The sequence below is a fragment of the Nycticebus coucang genome, chromosome 21 (assembly GCF_027406575.1).
Source record: "Nycticebus coucang isolate mNycCou1 chromosome 21, mNycCou1.pri, whole genome shotgun sequence".
Taxonomy (NCBI): Eukaryota; Metazoa; Chordata; class Mammalia; order Primates; family Lorisidae; genus Nycticebus; species Nycticebus coucang.
The window spans coordinates 23,157,422-23,183,071 of record NC_069800.1 but is presented as its reverse complement, the minus strand read 5'-3'; the positions used below and the strand labels follow the sequence as shown (position 1 = coordinate 23,183,071).

General features: G+C 40.2%; 1 protein-coding gene and 2 long non-coding RNA genes across 3 annotated transcripts in view; 1 reads left to right on the top strand and 2 right to left on the bottom strand.

The window, feature by feature from the left end:
* LOC128573946 (uncharacterized) overlaps positions 1–2,549 on the bottom strand; it is a 79,600-nt gene extending 77,051 nt beyond the window's left edge. Inside the window, exon 1 of the long non-coding RNA XR_008376581.1 lies at positions 2,379–2,549. This is a non-coding gene — a long non-coding RNA (uncharacterized LOC128573946). The remainder of the gene's footprint in view (positions 1–2,378) is intronic.
* Positions 1–25,650, top strand: part of SPTLC3 (serine palmitoyltransferase long chain base subunit 3) — a 207,542-nt gene that overhangs the window by 124,487 nt on the left and 57,405 nt on the right. Inside the window, exons 6-8 of the mRNA XM_053574493.1 lie at positions 2,562–2,655; positions 17,487–17,592; positions 25,018–25,237. Coding sequence (XP_053430468.1) covers positions 2,562–2,655; positions 17,487–17,592; positions 25,018–25,237 — 420 coding nt within the window. The remainder of the gene's footprint in view (positions 1–2,561; positions 2,656–17,486; positions 17,593–25,017; positions 25,238–25,650) is intronic.
* On the bottom strand, positions 2,569–25,200 carry LOC128573945 (uncharacterized). Its single transcript, XR_008376580.1, has 3 exons — positions 25,082–25,200; positions 17,961–18,190; positions 2,569–2,696 (listed from the first exon to the last, which is right to left on the bottom strand). It is a non-coding gene; the product is annotated as an uncharacterized LOC128573945 (long non-coding RNA).

Below are 25,650 nucleotides of genomic sequence, written 5' to 3'. Positions count from 1 at the left end.
ACCAGAGAACAGAATTGTAAGAAGTAAGAAAGTCACTTCCTTAAGACAAAGAAATGGGCACAGTATGTGTAAAGTCCATAAGTTTAGAGGAACTAGAACATACGATAGTGTTCAAAGGAGAGACCAGAGGTGAAGGCAGGTGCCAAACTGCAAAGAGCCTCACAGTATAAATCATGCCAGAGTACTGAAATTGTTTCTTAGAAAAACAGGAAGTTTGGTCAGTTCATTGTAAGTAAGGGCAATAATAAAGTTTATATATTTTTTAAAAATCTGACTCATGATATCTACATGCAATGAATGATCTTAGATCTTAGATTTTTCTAGTGGAAAAATATAGAAGGAATGATGACATCTATAAAAGATGATAAAACATTATTAGGACAATTGGGAGAATTTGAAGTTGAACTATATATTAGATGAAAGTACTATGCAAATACTGAACTTTCGGGATGTGATCATTGCTTTGTGATTTTCGTAGGCATATGTCCTGTTCTTAGGAGACATATACTAAACAATGTAGAGATGAGGTATGAGGCTTACAAATAACTCTCAAACGTTCAACAGAAAAATTACAAATACACACATGTCTATATGATAAAGATATGGGGAGTTTTTCTTCCTTTTGCCTCAAAAATGTAAAAACATCATGTGTTAAATTACCAAAATATAAGGGAAAACACAGATTCTTGGTGGCCACAGAAAAATGTCCACAATAATTTGTCTCCACATTGTTGGTAAACTGAACAGTTTTACAATTTAGAAATTTTTAAGTTAATAAAGAAAAATAACATCAAGTAGTTATTTATTTTTTTTTTGCGTCTCTAATTCTTTTTTATTATTATAAAAAAAGTTTGTGTATCTCTAATTCTAAGAAAAGTCATTTGATCCACCTTGTGAAGTCACTTGATGCCAGCTTTGCTAATAAAGACAACCAATATCCTTTTACTGTTATTTGCATTTATTTTATGTTGCATCTATTCCCGTGCCATAAGTTTTTGTTTCTTCAGTTTCTTCTGGGATATCTTTTTCTTCTGTGCTACCTCTTCTTCTGGTTTGGGAACAATCTGTTCCTTTTCAGTAAGGATCATCTCAATGTGGCAGGGGGAGCTCATGTATGGGTTAATGCGACCATGAGCTCTGTAAGTTCGGCAACGCATCTTGGGTGCTTTGTTCACTTGGATATGCTCAATGACCAGAGAATCTACATCTAAACCCTTAAGTTCAGCATTACTCTCTGCATTTTTAAGCATATGCAGCAAAAATTCAGCACTCTTTTTGGGCCACCGACCCTGTGTCCAGCCCCACTGTTTGGCCTGGGCACACCTACCAACTCCACCCTTGTAACGTGGAATGGTACACATTGTTTCTTTAAGGTGACATCCTTCAGATACTTGGTGGCTTTTCGTATATGCATACCCTTGATGGCCTGGGCAGTTTCACGTGTGTTCTTAAAGTGAACACGAAGATTTGAGCCTCTTGACTTGCATGACTTTGTGGGGTTTTCTGGGTCAAGTGAATAGCGAACCATTTTCACAGATCACCTCAGGCCGCTTAGGGGAAGAGAAAGAGCCAAGTAGTTATTTATATGCAGTAAATTAGACTATCTTTATACATCTAAACACAGACTGAAATGCTATCTATGCTTTTCCAAGTTCAAAGTTTTTAACAGTAAAGCCGTGATGCTTCTGTCTACATGAGATGTTAAGAATCCAGAAGCAAGAACTTAAAACATCCCACACAGGGGTGGTGCCTGTGGCTCAAAGAGTAGGGCACTGGCCCCATATACCGGAGGTGGTGGGTTCAAACCCAGCCCCAGCCAAAAAACTGCAACAATAGCAACAACAATTAAAAAAAAAAAAGATTAAAAATAATTGCAAATATTGAGCAGCATCTGCGGCTCAGTGAGTAGAGTGTCAGGCCCATATACGGAGGGTGGTAGGTTCAAACCTCGCTCCGGCCAAACTGCACAAAAAGTAGCCAGGTGTTGTGGCAGGTGCCTGTGATCCCAGCCACTCAGGAGGCTGAAGCAAGAGAATCACCTAAGCCCAAGACCTGGAGGTTGCTGTGAGCTGTGACACCATGACACTCTACTGAGGGTGATAAAGTGAGACTCTGTCTCTTAAAAAAAAAAAATATCCCACACAAAAAAACCTCCTTTTGAGTAGGAATGACCAAATCCATTCCAAATAATCTAGCATGGGATTGAAGAGTCCTGGAAAGACCATAACACACCCAAAAATGCATGAGTTTTTCTAGTAAAGAGCAATCTTTTAGACACTACCTGGTACTTAACCAAGATCTTGGATGAACTTCTCTGTTGAAATCCATATATAAATGTTGCAGTAAAAATATAAACTGTTAGCACCTCTATTACCTACCTGCCATACAGTAGTTTATCCATCTGACACCAGGTCAAACTACTCTTGGCCTTTTAAAATTAAAGAGGATTTCAGGAGCCTGTATTGTAGTTTTTAGAGCATCTTCTTGTTCCCACAGGTTGTCTTTCCTTCATTTTCCTTATTGGCATGTGTTTTGTGTTTTTGTGCTTGTTTTCCGCACAGGGGTGCCTCATTTTAAGTGATGAGTTAAACCACGCATCTCTTGTGCTTGGGGCCCGACTCTCAGGTGCAACCATAAGGATCTTCAAACACAACAGTAAGTACCAGCATATTTATTCAATGTATAGCAGCTTATTCCTAAAAAAAAGTAAAAATTATTGATGGGATTTTGAACTTTGTTCTTGCTCTTCAAACTGGCAACTCGGCCTAATGAAACACAGTTATATTTATGTTCACTACTGGCTTGTTAACCTCTGGTGACCTGGAACAAATGGTTGAAGTGCATTAAACATCCAGATTGTTAAGTGTAACCCAAACACATTAACGTAGCTGTTAGTGGTCTGTTAGTGTGCCCTCTGAGGACATGATTGATCTCTTAGGACAGCCATTTAATTATCAGAAGTGTTATAACTCTTCCTTCCCTATAACTCTGTCTCAGAAAGTTTGAAGTCTTAAGTTTTGTTATAGTTAAGTATAAAGTGAGCTTGTTCCTTAGTATAATGCCTCCTTTCACTATGGCCACCCACAGAATGCTCAGATACCCACCCACCAAAACTTCACTGAAAGGTCCTTTCAGGCTCTGGGTTGTGTAGTTGGGTGGTGAGGAGAAGGCAGAGAGCTATTTTTTCTTTAGGGACTTGGCAGTATAGAAAGTATCAGGAAACATTTTGAAGGAGGCAGGTGATGGTGAATACCTGAGTTTTCTCTTCTCTAGGTCTGCCCCTAACTTGTGGTTTTACTTGGTGTAAACCCTTTAATCTTTCTTGCATTCAGTTTTCTCATCTGTAAAATGAGCGCATTGAACTATACGATGTGTGAGGAACCTCTTCATTCAAAGGTTCTAATTCTATTCATTATCATCATTGAACTCTCCCTTCTTTCTGTGCATGTGCACACTTGTTTTCTCTTTCTTACTTCCTACCACATTTCTCTCCTGCTTTTCTCTGCCCTTTACTTTACTTTTCCCTGCTCCCCTTCCTTGGCTCTTCCCTCCGTCCTTCAAAAAGATGACAAAGGTTGATGTGAGGAGATGACTGACAGAGAACTGAGGAAGAATTGTTTCTGTTCTGTTCTACCCACTTCCCAGCAATCTCAAACCACAGAACAATTGTCCTCTGGGGAGGATAGGAAATGCACGGGAGTATTCTAAGGTGAAGTCCCTTATCTAACTTGCAGAATTGTGCAAAGGAAGAATCTACTGCTCTCACTGAGTGGGGAGAGGTCTGGCTGTGCCTTACTGAATCACTGTCAGCATCTGTGTGAAGATGAATACTCCGAAGAAGTTGATGATGGGCACCTCAAATTTGTAGCTCAACTACCACATTTAGCTCAATGCCAATTCAAAATACATTGGCCTCATTTATTAATTTACCATAATTGACACTCAATCTTTAGTTTTTAGTTTATTTAGTCTTTGACAAACCAAGTTAAATTTCTTCAGTTCTGTTTGATTTACTATTGAATGTCACTTCTATACTCAAATTATTTTGGCAGTGTTGGGAATTCATGTTTGGTGTAGACATCATTTAGGGCTTCAAGAAGTAAGTTTATTAAGAGACCACAAAAAAATGCCTTTGGTATTAGCAGAATGTGCTGTGCTATTTTTATTCTTTACCATGACTGATGGCTGACGAACAAAGACTCTGTCTACTTGAGGAAGGACAAAGGAGGTAGTTGACAAGTATTGAATCATAGTTTTAGCCACATATATGGTTAAATGTGGTAGTCTCACTTCTGGAGGGAGACATCAGGTTGTTATCTATTTGGAACAAATGAATGGGATTATTGTCAATGTTAACTTTTCATATTTTTCACTCCATTCTACTGTGAGCAGTGAACCCTGATGCCAGCTGCACAATAGAGGCATCTTGGGAACATCTATAAAAGATCAATGTCTGTGCCCATCTCCAGACCAACTGGATTGTAGCCAAGGTGTCGGCATTTTTTCAGGCTCCCAGATGATTATGATGCATAATGAAATATATAAAACCTACATCTTATTTTCTAACCTCCTTTAATCTAAGCTGTGCTTGGATCTTGCCAGGGTTCCCTGGGAGATACCATCGGGCATACTGTCATATTAACTATACTCACTCTTCCCCTCACTGCCCTTTCATACTCTTGATCTAAAGTTTACAAATGGAGCTTTAAAAAGGCCAAGAACGTGTTCCAACCCAAAATGTATTGAGCATTTAATGAACACCTATTCTGATGCAGGCACTATGCTATATCTTTGAAGGACTAGAAATGTGGTATGATAATATCTTAGCTATATGAAAGCATACAGTCTGGTAGATGAGGCAGCCATGAGTGTGCCAGTAACTGTATAAAGTGAAAAGGGGCCTCGGTGACATTAAGCAGGACTTAAGAGGGCCCATTCTGGCCCTCCAATAGCTGAAATCAGAAAGATGACACCACTAAATGTTAGCAAGAATATGCAGCCACTAGAACAGTGGTTCTCAACCTTACTAATGCTGCAATGTATTTTCATTATTAAAAAGGGGTTGCGACCCACAGGTTGAGAATCACTGCACTAGAACCCTCACTCATTGCTGGAGGACTGTAACATGGTAAAACTTCTTTGGGAAGCTTCCTGGAAAAACCTTATAAAACTAAACACAACCCTGAAGTTCCACACCTCATTTGCATATGTCTGCCAAAAGGCTTATACAAGAATGCTCATAGCAACTTTACTCGTAATAGTCAAAAGCTGGAAACAACCCAAATGTCTATCAACAGAATAGTGGAAAATAATTGTGACTTGTTCCTACAATAGATTACTCCATAATAAAAAAGGAAAAAGCTACCACTATGCATAACATGGTTAACTCTCAAAAAATATTTTAATTATTTTGAGTGAAATATACCAGACACAAAAGAGTATACATACTGTGTAAATAAAAAACAAAACTAATTTATGGTGATAGAAACCATAGCAAGATTTCCCTCTTATTCTAAAAGAAGGAATTGGTGAGAAAAATAAAAGAAATTTCTGGAATGATCTTGATTGGCTACATTCTTATTGAAATTAATTGAATTATCTTTAAGATCTGGACACAGGTTAGAACACAGAATGTTATCATCGGACAACCCCAAATGAGGAATGTTCTGTTATAAAAAAAGGAATTGTATTCTCCAACTACGTCAGTAACGTAAGAGGCAAAGAAAGGCTGAGGAGATGCTCCAGATTAAAGGATACTAAAGAGCTATGACAGTTAAGTGCAATACCTGGTCCTAGATGAGATTCTGACAGAGATAAGAAAATGCTATAAAGGAGACTACTGGCCCAATACACAAAATTGAAAATTGGACAATAGATTAAATAATATTAGATAAGTATATCAATGTTAAATATACTGAAGTGGATAACTACACTATAGTCCAGGGATAAACAACCTATGGCCTATGAGCTAAGAATATTTTTTACATTTTTTAAAGGACTGTATAAAGAGAAAAGGAGAATATGCAACTAATACTATATATGACCCACAAAGCCTTAAGTATTACTGTTCACCTCTTGATAGGAAAAGTTTGCTGACTCCTGCTACAGTCACATAAGATAATAATGATCCTTATTCTTAGGGAAAACATACTGAACGATTTAGGGGTGAAGGCCATGATATATGCCATTTAGTCTCAATTCAGAAAAAAATTGTTACATATACAAATAAAAAGCTATATAGATTCACTCAGCTATAGAGATATACTATAGAGATAAAATCAGATAAAGTGTTAATTCATCAATCTGGATAAGAGTATGTGGATATTCTTTACAGTATTCTTATTCATGCAATTTTCTTGTTAAATTTGAAATTATTTCCAAATAAAATTTTGTTTTAAATCTTTACTTCTTTGCTGAAATTATAATTCAAGGGTTAAATTTTACCTTCCAATTTTACAAAGCTCTTAAGCATCCAGTAATTTATTCTTCATGTCTTCCCTTTGTACTTTTTGAAAATAGATAATTGTTACTATATATTATTTCTATATCTTAATAATAAATGTTAGCTGTACTTGTTTTATACCAGCAACTAGAACTTTCTGAGAATTTACTCTGTGCCAGATGCTTAGCTAATGTTCTTCTCCTCTTATTAGCCCTGAGGAAAATCCCATTAGGTAAGAACTAGTTTATAAATGAAGACATTTAGGCTTAGAGGTATTAAGCAATGCATCCAAAATCATTCAATTTTTCAGTGGTAAACTTGGAATTAGCGATATAAATGCTGCCCTTCTCAACTAACTGGGAATTGTGGGGAGCTAGGGTCAGAGATTAGTATCTAATTCACAGGATTCTATTATGTATGAGCTGCTGTTGTTCTCTCCTTTTCTATTTTAGGCAGAATAATGGGCCCCTCCCAAAGATGTCCATGCCCTAACCCCCATGCCTGTAAATGTCATATTATCTTCCCAAGGAAATTCAGGTTGCTACCCCGTTTCCCCGAAAATAAGACATCCTCTGAAAATTAGACCTACTTACAGGAAAGATAAAACGTCCCCTGAAAATAAGACCTAGTGCATCTTTGGGAGCACACCTTAAAATAAGACACTGTCTTATTTTCGGGGAAACAGGGCAAATGGCTAACCTTAGGATAAAAAGATTATCTTCACGAGTCTTCTTAAATGTGGAAAAGAGAAACAGAAGAGTGTCTATCACAGTAATGCAATGTCAGAAAGATTTGAATGCCTTTGCTGGCTTTGAAAATGGAAGAGGGCCACAAGCTGAGGAATGCCAGAAGTCCACACTAACTGGAAAAAGCATGTAAGAACCTTCTACAGGGAAATGTATTCTCCCCCTGGAGCTTCCAGAAAGAGACACAGCCTTGCCAAAACCTTGATTTGAGCTCAGTCAGACCCACCTTAGACTTCTGACCTCTGGAACTGTAAGATAAGTTTGTGTTTTTTTAAAGCCAATTTTTCATAGCAGCAGTGGGAAACTAATACACTTTCCTTCTGAGGTGCAGGAAGCCCACTAACCTGATTAACACAACTTTGAAACAGGAGCATACTCTCAATGAGTATAGAATGAGCTGTTGTATTTACATCACAAAAGCAGCCCTCTTGGGAGGAGGGCTACTTCCAGGATCCTCTGAGTGATTTTTGTAAGGTGAGGGAAGTGCAGCCTGTACAGAGAGGGAAAGAACTGAACGGAGTGGAGTACCCCGTTTCCCCCAAAATAAGACATCCTCTGAAAATAAGACCTACTTACAGGAAAGATAAGACGTCCCCTGAAAATAAGACCTAGCACATCTTTGGAAGCACACCTTAAAATAAGACGCTGTCTTATTTTCGGGGAAACAGGGTATAACATGCAAAGCCTCAGTTGCAGTTGGCTCTCTTTCCTACTCTGCTATCCCCCGATAGTACCAAATGCTTCAGTCCACAACGATGCCTAAATCCTCAATATGCATCCACACAGACTGGGTTGGTGATACAGGTTTAGGACCTGCAAATATCAAGTTGCCTTCATATGTGCATGACACGTACAACCAGTAAAGGCAGAAGCTAATAACTTGTGAGCCAGGTTCTTAGGAATGGCCATCTATACTGGCAGGTTCTTAAACATCAGGATTATGGGATTTCTCACAGCTCTAAACTTGTTCTTTCCTGGTCTGTCCTATGCCTCACATTCTCTCCGTAAATCTTACTGCCTATAGGAGGAGAGGACATGCTATTTTTACAGAGTACCAGTGGCTGGTCTTTGTTATTTACTGGAACTGTAAATTCAGCAGATTTCTGAGTCTTTGGATTTTTGGAATTCTGTATAGGAAGAATACACCCAGGGTTTGTCTACCTACACGGCCATCATGATAAGCTTTAATTCTGTGTGAACAGACTTGCCACTAACCCCAAGCTATTCATCATTTCTCTTTCTCTATTTTCCACAAAGTTGGAATGAGTAACTGAGAAGACTAAATAGAAGGAAAGTTCTGAGAGGGAGCGACATCAAAACACTTTTAAAAAGTGCTACTTCTTAAAAAAAAAAAAACTCAAAGGACTTAGAAGTGCATTTTTAGTGATGCCAAATTCAAAACTGTACACTAGAATCTTTCATCACCGTAAATTGGTTCTTCCTGGCTAGTAAATGTGGACCATAACAGAGACTTAACTACTAGGTCTTTTATTCAGCATTCACTAGTGTTGAGCCTTTTCCATAATTAGTCCCTTTAATTTTACCAACCCAGACACATAGCTCTCTTCATGATCCTCGCTTTACTAAAGAGAAATCTTTACAGTGATTAAATAATCTGTTCAAGGTCACACAGATGAGCAGGTCAAAAACTAAAACCGCCTGTTGCTTTTGTCTTGGTTCATTTCTGCCCAGAGCAGACCCTGAGACCAGGATTTAAGTATAATGCAAGTCACTTAGAAAGTGATTCTGAGAAGCACCAGCAGATGAGCAGGGAACAAAGGCAGAGAAAGGGACGCAGCCTTTAAAGGGTACATTGTCAAGGACAGCAGCACAGTGGACCAGTGGGCCTCAATCCTACGAGGAAGTTCTAGGTGCCAGAAAAAATACCCCAGTGTTATCCCACCTGTGAGGGGAGACAGCCGGGATATTTAGCCACTGATTTCCATTGTGATTGGCTGAGAGCTGCTCCTTACTCAGACTGAGTGCACTCCCACAGCCAGAAAAAGAGCTCTGGGACAAGAGCAGCCCGTGATTGAGATAAGGTATTGGGCTGAGCACTACAGGCAGGACACGCATTTGTCAACACTCCTGAAGGCTACCTGAGTCCAGCTACTGCTGGGCCATACGAACAACCCAGGAACCCGTGGTCCCTTGTGTAGAGTCAATCTGCTGTGACGGCTAATGGAGCCCTGTCCTGTTAGCAGCTCGAATTTCAGCTCAGAATGCTGAAATCCGGCCTCTGCGTTCTTGCTGGCTAAGTAGTAAGAATTCCTTGCATTTTCCACTGTAGGCAGCTGCAGGAAATAGCCAATCCTTAGCCTGTGTGGCTCACTGGCTGCCTGAAAACAGATTCTGTAGCCATTTCACAGCCTCAGTCACCCAGTGTGCTCCACCCAAGGATGGAGAAGTTTTTTCTTCGCTGCAATTCTGCTGTGTTCTGAGGAAATGAGCAAGGGCTCCCATGAGGCACTTGGATCTCTTTGGTAAATGCATCCTCTGTGCTGAGTTTTTTATAGCACCCTGGATATTCCAAGACCTCAAACTCTGAGTGAGTTTCACCTTCTCTAGAAAGGTCTTCATCTTCTTTCAGATGGAGGAAATTGGGATTAAGTTAATTTTTCCCTAGTCTGCTCACATTACTGGTAGTAGCGTGTGAGGTAGACTCCAGAATGATGGTTCTCAAGCTTTCATGTACACATGAGGCCCCTGGAGCTCTTGTTAAGATTCAGACTTGAAATATTCAAGCTTTAATGTGCACACCAGGCCCTTGGGGTGGGGCCTGAGCATCTGCGTTCTAACAAGCTCCTGGGAGCTGCTGCCTCTGTTCAGGGCCACCCTTGGAGCAGCCAGGCTATGGGCATCCTCAGTCCTCAAGCAAGTCACAAAGAGTTGCTTCAGCTAGTCTTGGAAAGAAGCAGTCACCGTGGCTAAGAGAGTTGCCATGAGGTCAGAGGTCCAGGCAGGCCAAGAATTTGGAGTGTTTAAAAACTAAAAAAAAAGGGGAAAGGAAGAGCCAAAGTTCTACCTAGCAGCAGTGTAAATGCCAAGAGGAGGAAGAACAGAGTCCAGTGTTTCTGGAAACAGTGTTTGAGCACTGCTTCATCTGCAGAACAAGGGCCCCAGGCTGTTTGAATGGCAGGTCACACCTCAGAGCATCACACAGACTGCTTTGCAAGCCTTGACCTTTCCGATCTCAAGAGATGTGGGCCCCCAACCAGGTAGTTGACAGTCCCAAGCTCTTGCTGTAATGAACCTTTTGCATTAACTGTCTAGATTTAGCCTCACAACTACACAAAGAAGCACTTGCTACTATAGAGTCATGAAGTAAAGTGACTTCCTCAAAGACACAAAGCTAGTCGGAGATGAGTTGATTTCAGCCTAGGAAGTCTGACTCCAGAGTCCCCATTTATAAGTACATCACACTTTTACCTCCTTTCCTGCCTTTTCCACCATCTGCTTCCCCAAGTACAATGATACATGCATACTTAGTAGCCTACATCTCCCGCACACCTCTCTACAGGCCAGAGAGGTTTGGTTAGGAGGATGCAGCCTGCACCCACCTTGCTGACTACTGGGCTCCCAAACTGTTCTGACACTCACGGCTCACCTTCCTGCACTGACCCCACTCACTCAGGGATCCCATATCAGTATTTCATCTTATTCCACAGGCTTCTCCCTGAGGAGAAGCTCTGCCTCAGGCCCAGAGCTTATGAGCATGGCATACTTGATTCTCGTGTTCTAGGCTCTGCCTGGCCTGCATCTCATGTCTCCAAGGTTAAAAGTTGTTGCTATAACCCCCGCCCCCAACACACACACTGTGCAGGGTAAGCAGGCCTTAGCCCAGCACCTACCTTACCCTAAAACCCAGCCCACATTCTCTGTTCCCAGCTGCATTTTGCACTCTTCTAGAAGACTACCTTGCTTCTTTGACCTGCCAGATGCTGTGTTGACCTGCCAGAGGCTGTGCTGACCTGCCAGAGGCCATGCAACACCAACCCACATATCTGCAGAGCCATCAGGAAAAACTGAACCCAAGGTTTTGCCAAATCGGTTATATTAAACCTAAAGCCACCAAATTTTCAGTGCACCAAAACTGCCCTCTATGATTGTGTGGAATAAGAGACTCCATAAATGTGACTTTCAGAAAAATAATTGTTTTCCTTGCCAAAGTTGCCCATTATGGTTTTCTTTTCCCCCAAAAGGCTAAACAAAGAGGAGACCTTCCCCCATGACTATCTTAGAAGTCAGAGTAATTTCTTCATCATCCTTCACAGTTATCTAAATACCTACTGCTTAGTACTTCACTTTTGGGCTGAATCTTGAAGGAATAAACTGGGCATTCAAAGGAACGAGAGGAGTGGGGATAAAGATGGGGAGTATGGAATAAGACATGGTAAAAAGTAGCATTCATTCATCTTCTGTGTATCTTTTCATTTACAAAATATTGGTGTGCCTGACCTAGGCAGGGGTGAAAACAGTTTTGGTGAGCTGCCTATGGAATAGGGGACCAACAGTGGTCTCTAAATGCAGCTGGAGGTGGGTTTTGTGGAGCCTTGAAAGATAAAGGATAAACCATCAACCATATTGGGGAGCATATGTATGGGAAGTAGAGGCAGCCAGTCCAGCCTCAATCTCCAACTCTGGTCCCTGGAAGTGGGGGACATGGAGAGTGCTGAGAAATGGGCAGTGAGGGCAGGTCTTACATTCAATCTAGGCAAAAGGATGGCTGCACAAGAGAAGAGGAAGGAGGAAGCTGCAGCAGAAGAAATAGTGCCAGTGCCGCTACTCTGCCATTGAAAGGGAGCTAAGCAAAACATCTGTCGCTCGCCTCCAGGAAGACACACTTTGGACTGCTCCCAGCCTGTCTTCCTGGAAGATTCTGGCTCCCTCATTTCCTTGTGGCTTCTTTTCACACAACTCTATCTTCAGTTTTCCTGGCTCTAGGAGTTTTGCTATATATTATTAGGACTTGAAATTAAAGACAGGCGCAGCCTCAGACTCACCAAGAGTATTTGTAACCCAAGCCTGACTGTGGGTTTTGACACATAGTTGGATTCTTCCAGATATTTAGCAATTCAGTAATCTAGTTAACCACACCTGTGAAAGATGAGGATTGCTTTGAACCAGCCACCAGAATGTGGCCTCCATGCTTTCATGTTGGACAGCTTACATATTCATAACCACCAAACCAGCTTGTTCCTCTCAGGTGTCCACAAAGCAAAGGAAACGTCCTCAGTGAGTCAGACTTGGTGGTGAGTAATGTCTAAGGCATCGCTGATGTTCTGATTGTGGTAATTATAAGTCCGTGGTATGTCATTATGATCTTACAACATGGTGCAATAGTGCTGTGTATGTGTGGCTAGATGGCATCAAATTGGTTCTTTTATTTTAATTTCCATATTTTCAAAATTATCTTGCCAAACCAATAGGGAGGAGGTTTTTGGTTTGGGGGTATTTTTCTTTCTTTCTTTTTCTTTTTTTTTTTTTCTACAAAGCTTTTGGCATCTGAAAATAACAAAAACCTAATAGTTCTTCCCTACTTCTAGAAGTGTCATGGGGATTAATATAACGCAAGTGTAAGTGCTTTCATAAGCACCATTATTAAAAAAAATCTTTTGCAGATGTTAGCCTGCACATTGCTGAAACAGTAGATTCCCATAAGGGCTGCAGGACATAAATAACAATCCCCAGAATCCTGCAGGTTTATAACCCACACACTATAGCCCTAGAGAGCAAGACCCCAAGAACCAGAGAAGGAAGTACCAACAGCTAACATGGGCCGAGAATCCCTTCCCCTGTCTAGCTTCTGAGATTCAAGAAGTCAATGAGTTTTTCCTTTGCAGGGAGAAAAAATGACTAATTGATTTTCCCTCTGCTCTAAGATTAGGGTGTATGAACCTGAGAGTTATTAACTTCCTCTAAAGCCTCTCCCCATGAAACTCCATTCCGGTCCAACACAGTGAGTTCCCTGCCTTGAAAGAGACTAGGATTCCTCTTGCTTCCATCTGCAAAATGCATAAAACATAAAACACATCATGGACCCCTAAAGGCTTGATCTTGTGTCCTGCCTGTTATTAAAAGAATAGGGGGAAATTTTGTTTAGTACTACTGCTGTTCCTTTGAAAACTAATCCTGGACTAATCCCACAGCAAGCGTGTGATCTTTTCTGATGCAAAAGCAATGTATAGCCTTCAGATTTACAAATTTCTCCAAATTTTTAGAAAATGTATTTTTTAGTAACTGCTAATTTAGTTCATGTTAGTTTGTTTTCATTTCTATGACATTGGAACCACACTCATCATGAGTCATTTCTGTACAAAAACTTATAAATTCCAAGTCCCAGAAGGAAAAACATTCCTTAAACAGGAATATTTTTATTCATCGGCTCTTTATTCCACCCCGAGGCTAACAGGACTATGATTACAGAAAAGAAAGACTGGTTAGCCTACTCATAAGCAAGTCAAACGTTGCTTTAACATTTTAGGAACTCAACCCAAAGCAAAAGTGAAAACAAGATATCTACGTGAGAGAAGGTGCATCATCTATCCCTGAAATTTTCAAAACAAGAAAGCTGCTTTTTGTTTCCTCGGCTGCCATCTAGTGGTTGATGATGTAGTGTCCCTGGCTGTCTTTAAAATGAAAACAACACAATTGATTTAAAAAAAACATGACTACAGACATGAAGCAAATACCTTCTCTAATAATTCTTGTTTAAATCTAAAAGTGACATTTCCTTTCCTATATGTTCGTGTATGACTTTCTCTATGAAAGAAAGTCAAAACCTCAGTAACATATGACAATCAGCATTGATCTCTCACTTGGGGCTGCAGGGGGCTGGGCTAACTGGGGCCTACATGCCTTTTATCCTATCCTAGAGCTATCCCAGGACCAGCCGGCCAGCCTAGACTTGTTCTTTTTGTGTCACCAGCAGAAGCACAAGAGAAAGAGTAGAACTATGTGAGGTCTTTTTGGACCTAGGTTTAGAGCTCACAGACCATCTCGCCTCTGCATGCTGTTAGCCAATGCATGTCACTCAGCTAAACCCAAGTCAAGAGGCAGGGAAATGTCCTCCACATCTTTAGTGGGAAGATAAGCTGTAAAGTCACACAGCAAAGGACTCAAATGGGAAGGGAAGAGGTGGAAAATGAGGCCAATAGTGCAAGCTGCTACAAGTTCCATCTTGGAGATGTTGTGTTTGAGGTACTCATGGATGTGTCTGAAATGTGGTTGGAGAAATCATTCTGTGGCTCAAAACAGAGATAGAGCTTTGAGTTATGGATTTCAGAGTTCAAAGACCCCAAACATGCAAACTCTTGGGTCCCATCCCACACTAACAGATTTGGAATCTTTGATTAGAAAGATCAGAAATCTGCCTTTAAACTAGTTTCCCAGGTGGTGATTTCTATTTACTGAAGGTTGAGGGTCACTGGTATGTAAATGAAAAAATACAAACAGGACAAGGAACAAACATCAGAAAGAAAATAGGTGAAAAAACGAAATGGCTCCCACAAAAAAGTATATTAGAAATAGTGGGATGAGAGATAACAGAAACCAGAGAATAATAGTAACCAGATACCAAAGGGGAGAACCTTAAAATACAAACATCAAATTATATCAAATGTTGCCCACATGTCAAACTGGATGAAAACTGAAAAAGCTCTGAAAATTTGTCAATTAGGGAATATTGTATGAATAGGATACAATACTAATTCCAGGGATATCATTACATCTGTTTTGTAGGTGAAAAGAGAAAAAGAAACTGGTATGAAATAAAATGAAGACCTACTGTCTCTTCCATTCCTTCTTTCACAGGTTCCATATTGTCATGGTGAGGTTGATTGATTCCACGTCTAAACTAACATGTCACCTAAAAAGTTAATCTTAGGCTAATTTTTAAAGAAAGAAAAATGGTATTTTTTTCTATTGGTTCTCATATTATTGATAGCATGCCATAAAGGGGCTATTTCCAATAGTAAGGGTTTACTTTTTTGAAAAAAATAATTATTCCCTCATTTCTTTATTATTTTATTATGGATTTCCTGTATTTCTTAATTATTTATACTGTAAGTGTTCTTAAGTAAGTCAAAGGATGTCAAAGAATGTATTATCACTAATGCTTGGATTTCCAAGAGAGATCTCTAAAAGGTAGCATCCTGTTCATGTCACACACTTTTCTGAAGGCCATGACCCCAGATCCAGTCTCTAGGGAGACACTATGCTGATTAGACATCTCTTTGTGAAAAGGTTGGGATACTACACTGTCAAATTCTGATTCATCCTACCCTACTCTGATTCATATAAATGCACCTTTAATTGAATGTGATTTGCTCATATGTACTGATCAATTAAAATATGAACACCGTGTGGTATAATGCCTCACACCTGTAATCCTACTACTCTGGGAGGCCCAGGCAGGTGGATTGTTTGAGCTAGGAGTTTGAGACCAGCCTGCGCACGAGCAAGACTCCATCTCTACTAAAAATAGAAAAATTAACTGGGCATGGTGGCACATGCCTATAGTCTCAGCTACTTTGGAGGCTGAGGCAAGAGGATCACTTATGCCCAAGAGTTTGAGGTTGCTGTGAGCTGTCACTCTACCTAGGGCAACAGAGTAAGACTCTGTCTCAAACACACACACACACACACACACACAAAAAAAAAAAAATACATCCACAACTCTATCTTGAAGAAATACCTTGTGACCTCATCAAGCATGCCTGGGTTGCAGTGATGAAAAGTTATTGCACCACCTAATGTATTCCCTACCACAGATTGGAGACTAAAAAAACACAAAGTTGAGGAGCCTTTCATTGAGACCTAGACTTCAGCTAATTTACACATAGACTAGTGAGTGATAAACCAATCAATACCTGCTTCCTTAGAGCTTTGTCTACAGTGCTCAAAAACAGTATCAAATGTGTGGTTTTAGATTTACTTGTTCTAAATTTCTCCTTTTGTGAGCATTCTAACTGGCATCTTTAATCTTTGGTGAACATATGTAATAGACAAGCTAGTATTTAAGCAGCATCTCCATAGTTTTAAATTAAGATTGGGTTCTAGATCTAAAGTATTTCAGTTTCAGGATCTCAGGAAAAGAAAAGCTTAGGAAATGAATATATATATGCATATATATACACATATATACACATAGTAGTAACATTTAAAAAATCTAAAAAAAATCATATAAACTTCTGCCATTTTTCTCTCTCTAGGCTTTAGAGTTAAAAACAAAATACAATACACACATATGTACACACACAAAACAGCTTTCATTGGCTTGGTAGCCAACTCCTTCCACGCGGTTTCTCAGCCCAAGTTCATGGCTGCTCAGCTGAGCACAGCAATGTACATATGATTGCTGATACATGAAATGTCACTATCATTTGTATTTGACATCAAAAGTTAACAAGAATATTCTGCCACAGACTCATCCTTCCTTGTTGTACATCACTGTGGAGTTTTAGGAGACGAGACAACAGCTCTCACATGAAGTGGTAAAAGGTAATGGTTACAAATGTGGATCATGGCATTGACTGTATGAGTCCAGATCTTGACTCTGCTATGTAATCATAGACCCCAGGCAGTTTACCAAAGCCCTTGTTTCCTGAGCCATGAAATGGAGACAGTACTATTAGCTCCTGCAGAGAGTTCTGTGAGGATTAAGTGAGCTATAGATGTCATAGAACAGACTTAGAAGGATGCCTGGCACACAGTTAGGGCTCAATAATTGTGAGCTATGGTTAACTATCCACAGGTCTCCAAATATTTTATAAAAGAACACTAGTTGTCCAACTGCCTCAAAGTTTTGAAATGTCTCAGGTTGGAGGATATCAAAAATCAAGTCCCAAAGTGTAGGAATGAGAGATTCATGAAAACCCTGCTGAACTCTAACACACTCATGTCTAAACAACTGATGAGTGATAGTTAATTGTATCTCTCAGAGTCTATTTTAACCCGGCAATAAAGCCTAACCTAAGAGATATATTTCCTGTAGAACGTCAATGTAAGGCAAGTGGGGAGAGCCTTGTAAGAGCTGGGAAACCATGTACCTCAGGTGGGGTTTACTCTGCCTACTTGTACAAACCTGGCTATTCACTTTGTCATAGTTAAGTTTTACAGAAAAATAGGCCTCTCTCTCTGTGTCTTTCCCTAGGTGTTCTCTGATTGTGACTTTGCTTTCTGGAGGTTTAGGTACACGAGTGAACCTGCAAGATCTGATGTCTCCTTGAGAAAGGAAAATGGGGGAGGAAAATAAAAACCTTCTCATGACTCAATTTCTTTTTTGGTATTATTTAAAGACACACAAAGCCTAGAGAAACTCCTGAGAGACGCTGTCATCTATGGCCAGCCTCGAACGCGCAGAGCTTGGAAAAAGATTCTCATCCTGGTAGAGGGGATCTACAGGTATGTAAATAACAGAAGGCATTTAACACTCTGAGGCCTGCAGCTAGCTGACCAATGGGAAAAGGCTGACCTTTACTAGCTAAATGGAGAAATGGATTAGATATGGATATTAAAGAGAGACCTAAGACAGAGCCACCAGTGGAAGCTGTTTGACCTTGCTTCACCTGTACTTGCAATAACTTCATGCATATGGTGGCATGCGTTGGAAGCCTTTGTGGCATGCTTGTGAAGCCTTCCTCAGCGATGTCCTCATATGACATTGCTAACTTACATCTGTTCTTCCACTACCTGTGGCTGCCTTACTGTCTCAAGGGTCTTTTGCAGCTGGGTTATCCAAAATTATTATCCAATATTAGAATGCCCCTTACCTTTATGACTGTAGAAGATGTTTATTTTGGACACCCCAGATGACACTACCCACACAGTGCACCCAAATCCACTGCTTGCTGAATCCATCCATCAATTGGCATCGGAATACAGAAGTTGTGCCTTCCAGTTAGGGCTAATGTGGAGTACAGTTCTTGCTCCCGACCGAGGATCTGGAGTTGGAATGATCTTAGCATCTGAAGATGTGCTCAGGTGTGAGTTTTCCTTTAAGCTAAGCAGAGGAAATACCAGTTAAGCCATTCAGAGCTGCAGTTTATATCAAAAGCTGTAACTGAGTGTTCTGCATCCTCTGCCTGAATTTGTCATCATTACTAAAATGGAAATTGTGTCCATATACCTTTTCTGTTAGATGCACCTAGTCCACAAGCCAAGGACTTGTGTCCACTCCTAAATCAATCCTTAGACCATCCTCAGGGTAGAGGACTCAAGAGAGATATTTGGCATTAGATTATGATAGAAAAGTGAAAAACATTAAAAGGAAGGAAGTAAAGGTTTTTAAGTTCTCAAAATGGAATGTGTCTGTAAAGGAGATTTGAGAAGAGGCATAGCTTCTTTTAGCCCATGAATCTGATCAGTAGCTGAGTACACACCATTTCTGCTATACGAATGAATAAATAATAAGCAGTAGCAGAAATGTGTACCCATCCTTTTTGGAAAAAAAGAAGTGAATCCTCCCAAATTTAAAACAATAAGCCTGGTATCATTTTTTTGTTTGTTTTTAATTTTAACTCCATTACTTATGACTGCTGATATGGATGTCCGAGTGCTACCTCAGGGTTGCAAAGTTGGCATTTCTGGTTTCTAGTAACCCACTTTCTGCATCTCCTATTAGTACCTCTTACAGTCAGCCCCAAGAGTATGTCTGTCTCTGAAGTCACTCTAGACCAGGGGTTCTCTAGGGTGATCTTGCCCTTGCCCCTAATCCAGGCACATTTGCCAATTTGCAGTTGCCACAATTGCAGTAGGGCGTGACTGACATCTAGTGGGCAGGGGCCAGAGATGCTAATACACATCCTGCCATGTACAGGACAGCTCCCTCCCCAAGCCCGCCACAAAGAATTATCTAGCTCAAAATGACAGAGTACTGTCAAGGTTGAGAAACCCTGCTCTAGAATAATAAACTACTACTCACTAGCCCTAAACTTGCTACTTCTAAGCAATAGCCTCATATTGACTCTGGATTGAGGTAACATCAAGTATGACTCTCTCTCCTTGTGCGATTTGTGCCAGCTGCCAGACTGGGAAGGAGGCAAATGGCCCTTTTCTAAACATCTGTCATTCAGGCCTGGACTAGTGGGAGAACAGATCGGCTGAGGGAGAGTGGACTGGGCATCTCCTTTAAACAGTGTAAACAGAGCCCAGCTGTAAATAAACAGAACTTGGCTCCACTATGGGAAAGTTAGGATTTAAACACTTTGATCATGCCTGAAATTTAAGTGGACCACCAGCATTTTACTGACAAATATTCCCATCACCTACAAGAGAAACCACCCCAGCAGCAGGACTTGTTAATGGCTATGCTGGGCCAACATTATGCATCCTACCATAACAGAAAGACAAGGGAGCAGGTGTGGACTTTGGGCTCCCAGCCAGTATGGCATCAATTCACAATTTAGGCTGCACACTAGCAATAGCAGATGCTCTGTTATCTCTTGTCATGTAACAAACCACCTCAAAGCATAATGGTTTACGCAGCAATAATTTATTATTTCCCATGGTATGTGCTATCTGGACCAATTGGAAAGTTCTGATCCATGTGGTGTTGACTGGAGGTCATTGATGGAGTACATTCAGCTGAGAGTTCATCTGGGCCTGGAACATCCAATATGACCTCACGCACACATCTTCCCCTTGGTGGCTCTCACTTGATGGCCTTGTTCTCGTCCTCGTGGCCTTCTCTATGTATGCTTTTTTCTCATTAACTTCTTACAACATAAGAAGCTGACTTCCAATAGAGCAAAAGCAAAAGCTACTAACATTTTTAAGGGGTAGGCCTACAACTGGAACAGCATCACTTACGCCTTCCCCCACCCTCTGGACAAAGAACATCAGAAGCCAGATTCAAAGGGTTAAATAGACCCTACATCTTGATGGGAGGATCGGCTTGTATGTACAGGATGGGAAGTCTTGCAGGGAGCCATCCTTAGAGGCCATTTAACACAATGGCTCAATCAACCTGGCACTGATACAGAATGAAGTCTTCACTTTCCATGAATTTCACTTTACAAAGTATTCTTTTACTCTCACCCTCACAGGAGTCTTGTTAAGTAAGACTATGATATAAAAAACCTGTTCACAGATGAGAGCCAAGGCCCCTCTTCCATGGGTGTCAGTAGCTCTTGAGGCCTTAATTTCCTATAAAATAAGGCGGGCCCAGAGGGGAGTTCTAGAGCCCAAAACCTCAAAGGTAAAGTTGTTGGTACTGTTGTTCTAATTTGCGATTGTCACCAGAAGAGGACATTATTTCCCACAGGATTTTCCAAAGGGCCAGGGTTAGGAAAGTGACAGCTATACTGTATGTTAGGGACACACAAAGCCTCCTTTGAATCTTAACTTCTAGTCTTCTTTTCCCTTACTGTGATCTGCCACCATGAGTGACACACCTCCAACACAGAGTCCACATACTGTTACTTTCTCATGACTTTGAAAGAGTCAACCAAATTAGAAAGTCAACCAAATTGTCAAATATCAAGATAGAAAAGGCAAAATACCAAGACTGAGAAGTCACTAAACTCCACAAAAGTAATAATGATAATGTCACCATCAAAAGGGGTTGTTATTTATATGTAGAATGTAGAGGAGTCAGGATTCAGAGGCCTGGGTTCAAATCCTGACATCACCACCTGTGTGCCCTCTGTAGGGTACTTTTGTAAGTATTAACAGAGAGTATATAAACTAGTGTCTGGCAGAGGCCCAGCCCACAGAAAGCCCACAAACAAGGGTAACTATCTTTATCATTACATTTATTTTCAGTCGAAGAAGTGGCAACTCAGAAAATGATATGTTGTCTATGGATAAGGCTGTTTGCTCTTTATCCATCCAGCGGGTACGTGTTAGAGAAAGAGACCCACATTGGCCATGTGTCTACTCCTTGCTAATCATTTCACATGTGCAATCCCAAGTAAGCATGCAAGCACGCCTAAGATTAATGTGAAGATAAATAAACCGAGGCTCAGAAGCCTCTATAATTTGTCCTACAACAGATAACTGAGCTGGGATTAAAACCAGATGGCCCAAAAAAAGATGGAAACTTTACGTCTTTTGTATTAACCTGAATAGAGTTGGAGAACATTCTGTTTAGTAAAGTATCACAAGAATGGAAAAGCAAGTATCCAGTGTACTTAATACTAATATAAGGCCAGTGGACAAACTAATACATACCCATACAAGAGAAAAACTCAATTTAATTCAAGTTGAGGGGAGGGTGGGAGAAGGAGAAAAGGAAAAGGAAGTAGGGAGAAATGGGAAGGGAATTGGTGTGCCCCACCTAATTGGCACAATGTAAGGGTATGTGGTACACCTCCTAGATGCAGGACACAACTACATTAGGGACCTTACCTAGCAAATGTAAAGTCTGTAGCCTAATCATTTGTACCCTTATATTAATCTGAAATTAAAAATAAATAAATAAATAAAACCAGATGGCCCTAGTGGGACAAAGCCTCAGTGTAAATAAAAGAGTAAGCCCAGGTGCCCACATCCAATGAAATAAACATGGAAAATTCAAGGTCCCCCTTTCTGACTTTTGCCATTAACTTAACTAGGCCTCAGTCTTTCCATCAATAAAATAAAAGAATTGAATCTGGAAATGAAATTAAATTTCCATAAATCCATTATTTTTGATCTAGAAGTACAATAGTATTATTTTAGTGTTCTGAACTGTATTTTTCTTTAAGCATTGTTTTAAAGTCACGTTTTTCTAGTTTCATGTCTCTGAGAAGTCTAGATTTCTTGTTAACTCATAGTGGTTGAGAAATCACTACACTATGATTTTGTAAATACTACACAAAATATATTAGGGATGGACTGTCCCAAATAAGCTGGGACATAAACTAGCATAGCTGAGCCCAAACTTTCAAAATAAAATGAATCAAGAAATAAAATTCAGCACTTTCAAAACAAATACACAAATGCACATAAGCTGAAGTCTAAGAATAGCATTTACTCTAAGAATGTACTCTATTCTCCTTCCCCCAAATAATGTAAATTTAAGAATTGAAAACTTTAGTGGTTAATGATATTCTATATATCTATATATAGTTTAAACATGTAAAGAATAAGAAACCAGTACTTTATTTTTAATTAATCTTAATTCCTTTTTCTCTCTTTCCACCTTCCTTTCTTGTCTTGGGTTATACTTGGGGCCTATCAAGGAGACTTTTTCCACCATGCAAGTTGTCTAGCCAGTGGTTTAATTCTCAGTCCGTCCAGTGGATAATATAGTTTATACATGGAGGGGAAGGTGGTGAGAGGGAAATTTCAAAAAGGGGGCTTGTCGCTTAGCTAATACGTTATGTAATAGAAAAGATATAAAGAAATTATTCACTGGCTGGCTGGTTCAGGAATAATTCAAGTCTCTGCATAGGACTTCAAATTCACTGATGGAATTATCTTTACCTACAGTTGTATTTTTAATTGTTTTTCTTCTATTAAAGTCAAAAGAAAAACACAATCTTTCATTCAGGAAAAGAGAATAAAGTGCTGTTCTTGTTTTCTTTATCATTTTTGGCGCTGTTTTTGGACAGCAATTCATGGGAATAACATAATTAGCCTTTTTATGCATGCACTAGACTCAGTATCCCACCATAGAAAAAGGTTCAATTCAAATTTGATCACATTGAGAAAATGAAAACGTAGTGTGGGTGAATATAACTCTTTCTCCCTAGAACTCTATGTGTGCCCTGCATTGACTCCAGCAATCAGCAGTATCGTAGAGTCATTAATCTTAGAGGAAGAAACATAAACCAGGTGGGCTGGCTCCTAACATCAGCTAGACCAGCCCCACCGAAGGACAGTTAATTAGTTGCCCAGAATGTCTACAAACACTGTTCAACATTAACTTTGGCTCTTGCCAAATTCAGTTCCAGAACAAAGAATGGCTGCTTGTGACATGTCAGGCTTTTAGCATATTTGTGTTACTGACTTATAACATTTTAAAGATTAGAAGAAAATTCCAGAATTCTGAGGACCTGAGGCCATTTATCACATAACTCCCGCAATGACATCCTCATTCCTAAAAGATGGAACACAGAGCATTGCTAAGGGCTCTCAAGTCAGGTCTCATTGAAACCATTTCCTCCTGAGCTCCTCCTCCCATGAACAATAACAATTCACTGAGTGCTCATTAGGGTCAAGAACTTCACATGTTCTGTAAAGGTCATTGTTACAAAGACCTTACAAGGAAGGACCCAGCATCACGCTTATTTTATATATGAGAAAACTGAGGCAGCAAACATAATACAATGTGGCCATAAAGTTTGTGTACAATTTAAAATCATCAATTTGAAATAGTCGTCTTCTTTAAAATTGCACACGAACTTTATGGCCACCCTGTATAAACTGCTCAAGCTAGTAAGTGGTATGGCATCATCCAAGCTTAGGCAGTCAGGTGGCTGGACTGCCTCCCCCTCAGTGGAAACACTTTTAACAAGCAATTACTTTAAGAAAATGTTGGGATTAACTCCCAAATTTCTAAGTACATAAGTAAAGGCAACTCTATTTGGTCTTTGTTTCATTAAAATCTGAGCTCAGCCACCCAAAATGACCTTGAGAAACACACAAATGCTACAGGTGATGATCACCACCCTATCTCCAAACCACAGTCTGGGCAACTGTCCATTGGACCGTTTTGACAAAAGCAGCCTAACACTTCAGCTTATTTTTTCGATACATTAAATTTAATCTAACAAAGTAATTAAGAAAAGGGGAGAAGTTCAACTCTCTGTTTGGTTCTATTGATTAGAACCAAATTGAAGGGTTGCCTGAATTGTTTGACAAGTTCCTTTCTATGGTGAGTGTGTCTCTGTGTTTTCATAGAACTTGACTGTCAGTGCAGTCAAAATTGTGTACAATGTAGACACAGTTTTAAAAATGGTCTGACAACTGATGCTTTTAAGTCCATTGAGTCTCAGAGGCACTGATAAATATAAATTTGAATTTTACTTGTTTATTCACTTTATATTTTTTCTCTTTCCCAGGGGTCTTGAAGTGCTTTTGGAATATACGATACCATGAAAAATAAAACACTTAGGGCTAAAACAAAAGAGTTCCTCTAGAGCAGTGGTCCTCAAAATGGGATCCCCAATGGTTAGTGTCAGCATCTCCTGGATGAATGAATCATCCTCAGCCCACCTAGTGAATCAGACTCTTGAGGTAGGGGTTCAACAATCTGTATAATAACAGGCCCTTCAAAGGATTCTGATGTTCTCTCAATTATCTGTTCCATGTCCCTAAAGAAACAGAATGAGGAGACATACCAGGTGCCTCAAAGAAACCTTAGACTTGTAGTGAGTACTGTAACAAACAGGAGGTCCTGAGGACTTTCTATTGTGTTGTAGTTAATACTATGATGTGGCTTAAGTAAAGTCTGTTATATGTTTTTAACTCCCTCTTTCAATCTTTGGCAATTCCAGCATTGAGTTTAGGTCTGACGGATCTGGCCAAATAGGCAAAGGCAGGCAGATAAAGGTGGATCGCCAGAGAGCAATGTAATTAAATCTAGCAGAATACCTAGTTACCCTAGTCAGTTTTACTAATAAATTGGATCAGTGATGCAGTGAGCTAATTGTTTACTTAAGAATTAGCTATAACAAACACAAAGCACTCGAATCCACTGAATAAAAGTTATTTTGCTCAAGGAACATAGAAATGCACAAACAGCCTTACAAGATGGAGGAAGTTGTTATAGCCAAATGAAACACACCTTCAGAAGAAAGGAATGGCTTGTCTCTGTCATCCCTGTCTAGGATGTATTGATGGGGAAACTGGCAGAGCTTCCTGGGATCAGATTTGTTATGAGCATTTCTGCTTCTACCTTAGCATGGAAGGTTCTATCGTGCATCTGCCCCAGATTATAGCTCTAAAGAAGAAATACAAGGCTTACCTCTACATTGATGAAGCGCACAGTATTGGGTCCGTGGGCCCAACTGGCCGGGGTGTCACAGAATTCTTTGGAATAGACCCTGGCGAAGTTGACGTGTTCATGGGCACATTCACCAAAAGCTTTGGAGCATCAGGAGGTTACATAGCTGGAAGGAAGGTAAGAGAAGGGCTCCTTATGTCTGTTTAAAACCTGAACATCCTGGGGGCACAGTGTGCAGGTTTCTCTGAATTCTGTGGACACTTCTGTTCAGTTTTCTTCACTTTCACTGATCGCTGTGGCCTTGCTGCAATGGTTCTCCGCCAGGTTGAGCCCAGCATGCAAAGGAGCTCACCAACCTCCAACAGGGAAGAGGAGCATGTGAAGAGTGACCACATTGTAACAAAATGACAACACTCATGAGAGTACAAAGGTCAGGGACAATTAGCTTCCTAAGGTAATATCTGGGACACCATTTAGAATGAATGTCAGTCTTATAGACCAGCAGTCCCTTATCTTTTTGGCACTAGGGACCAGTTTCATGGAAGATAATTTTTCCATGGATCAGGGGTGGGGGAATGAGGATGGTTTGG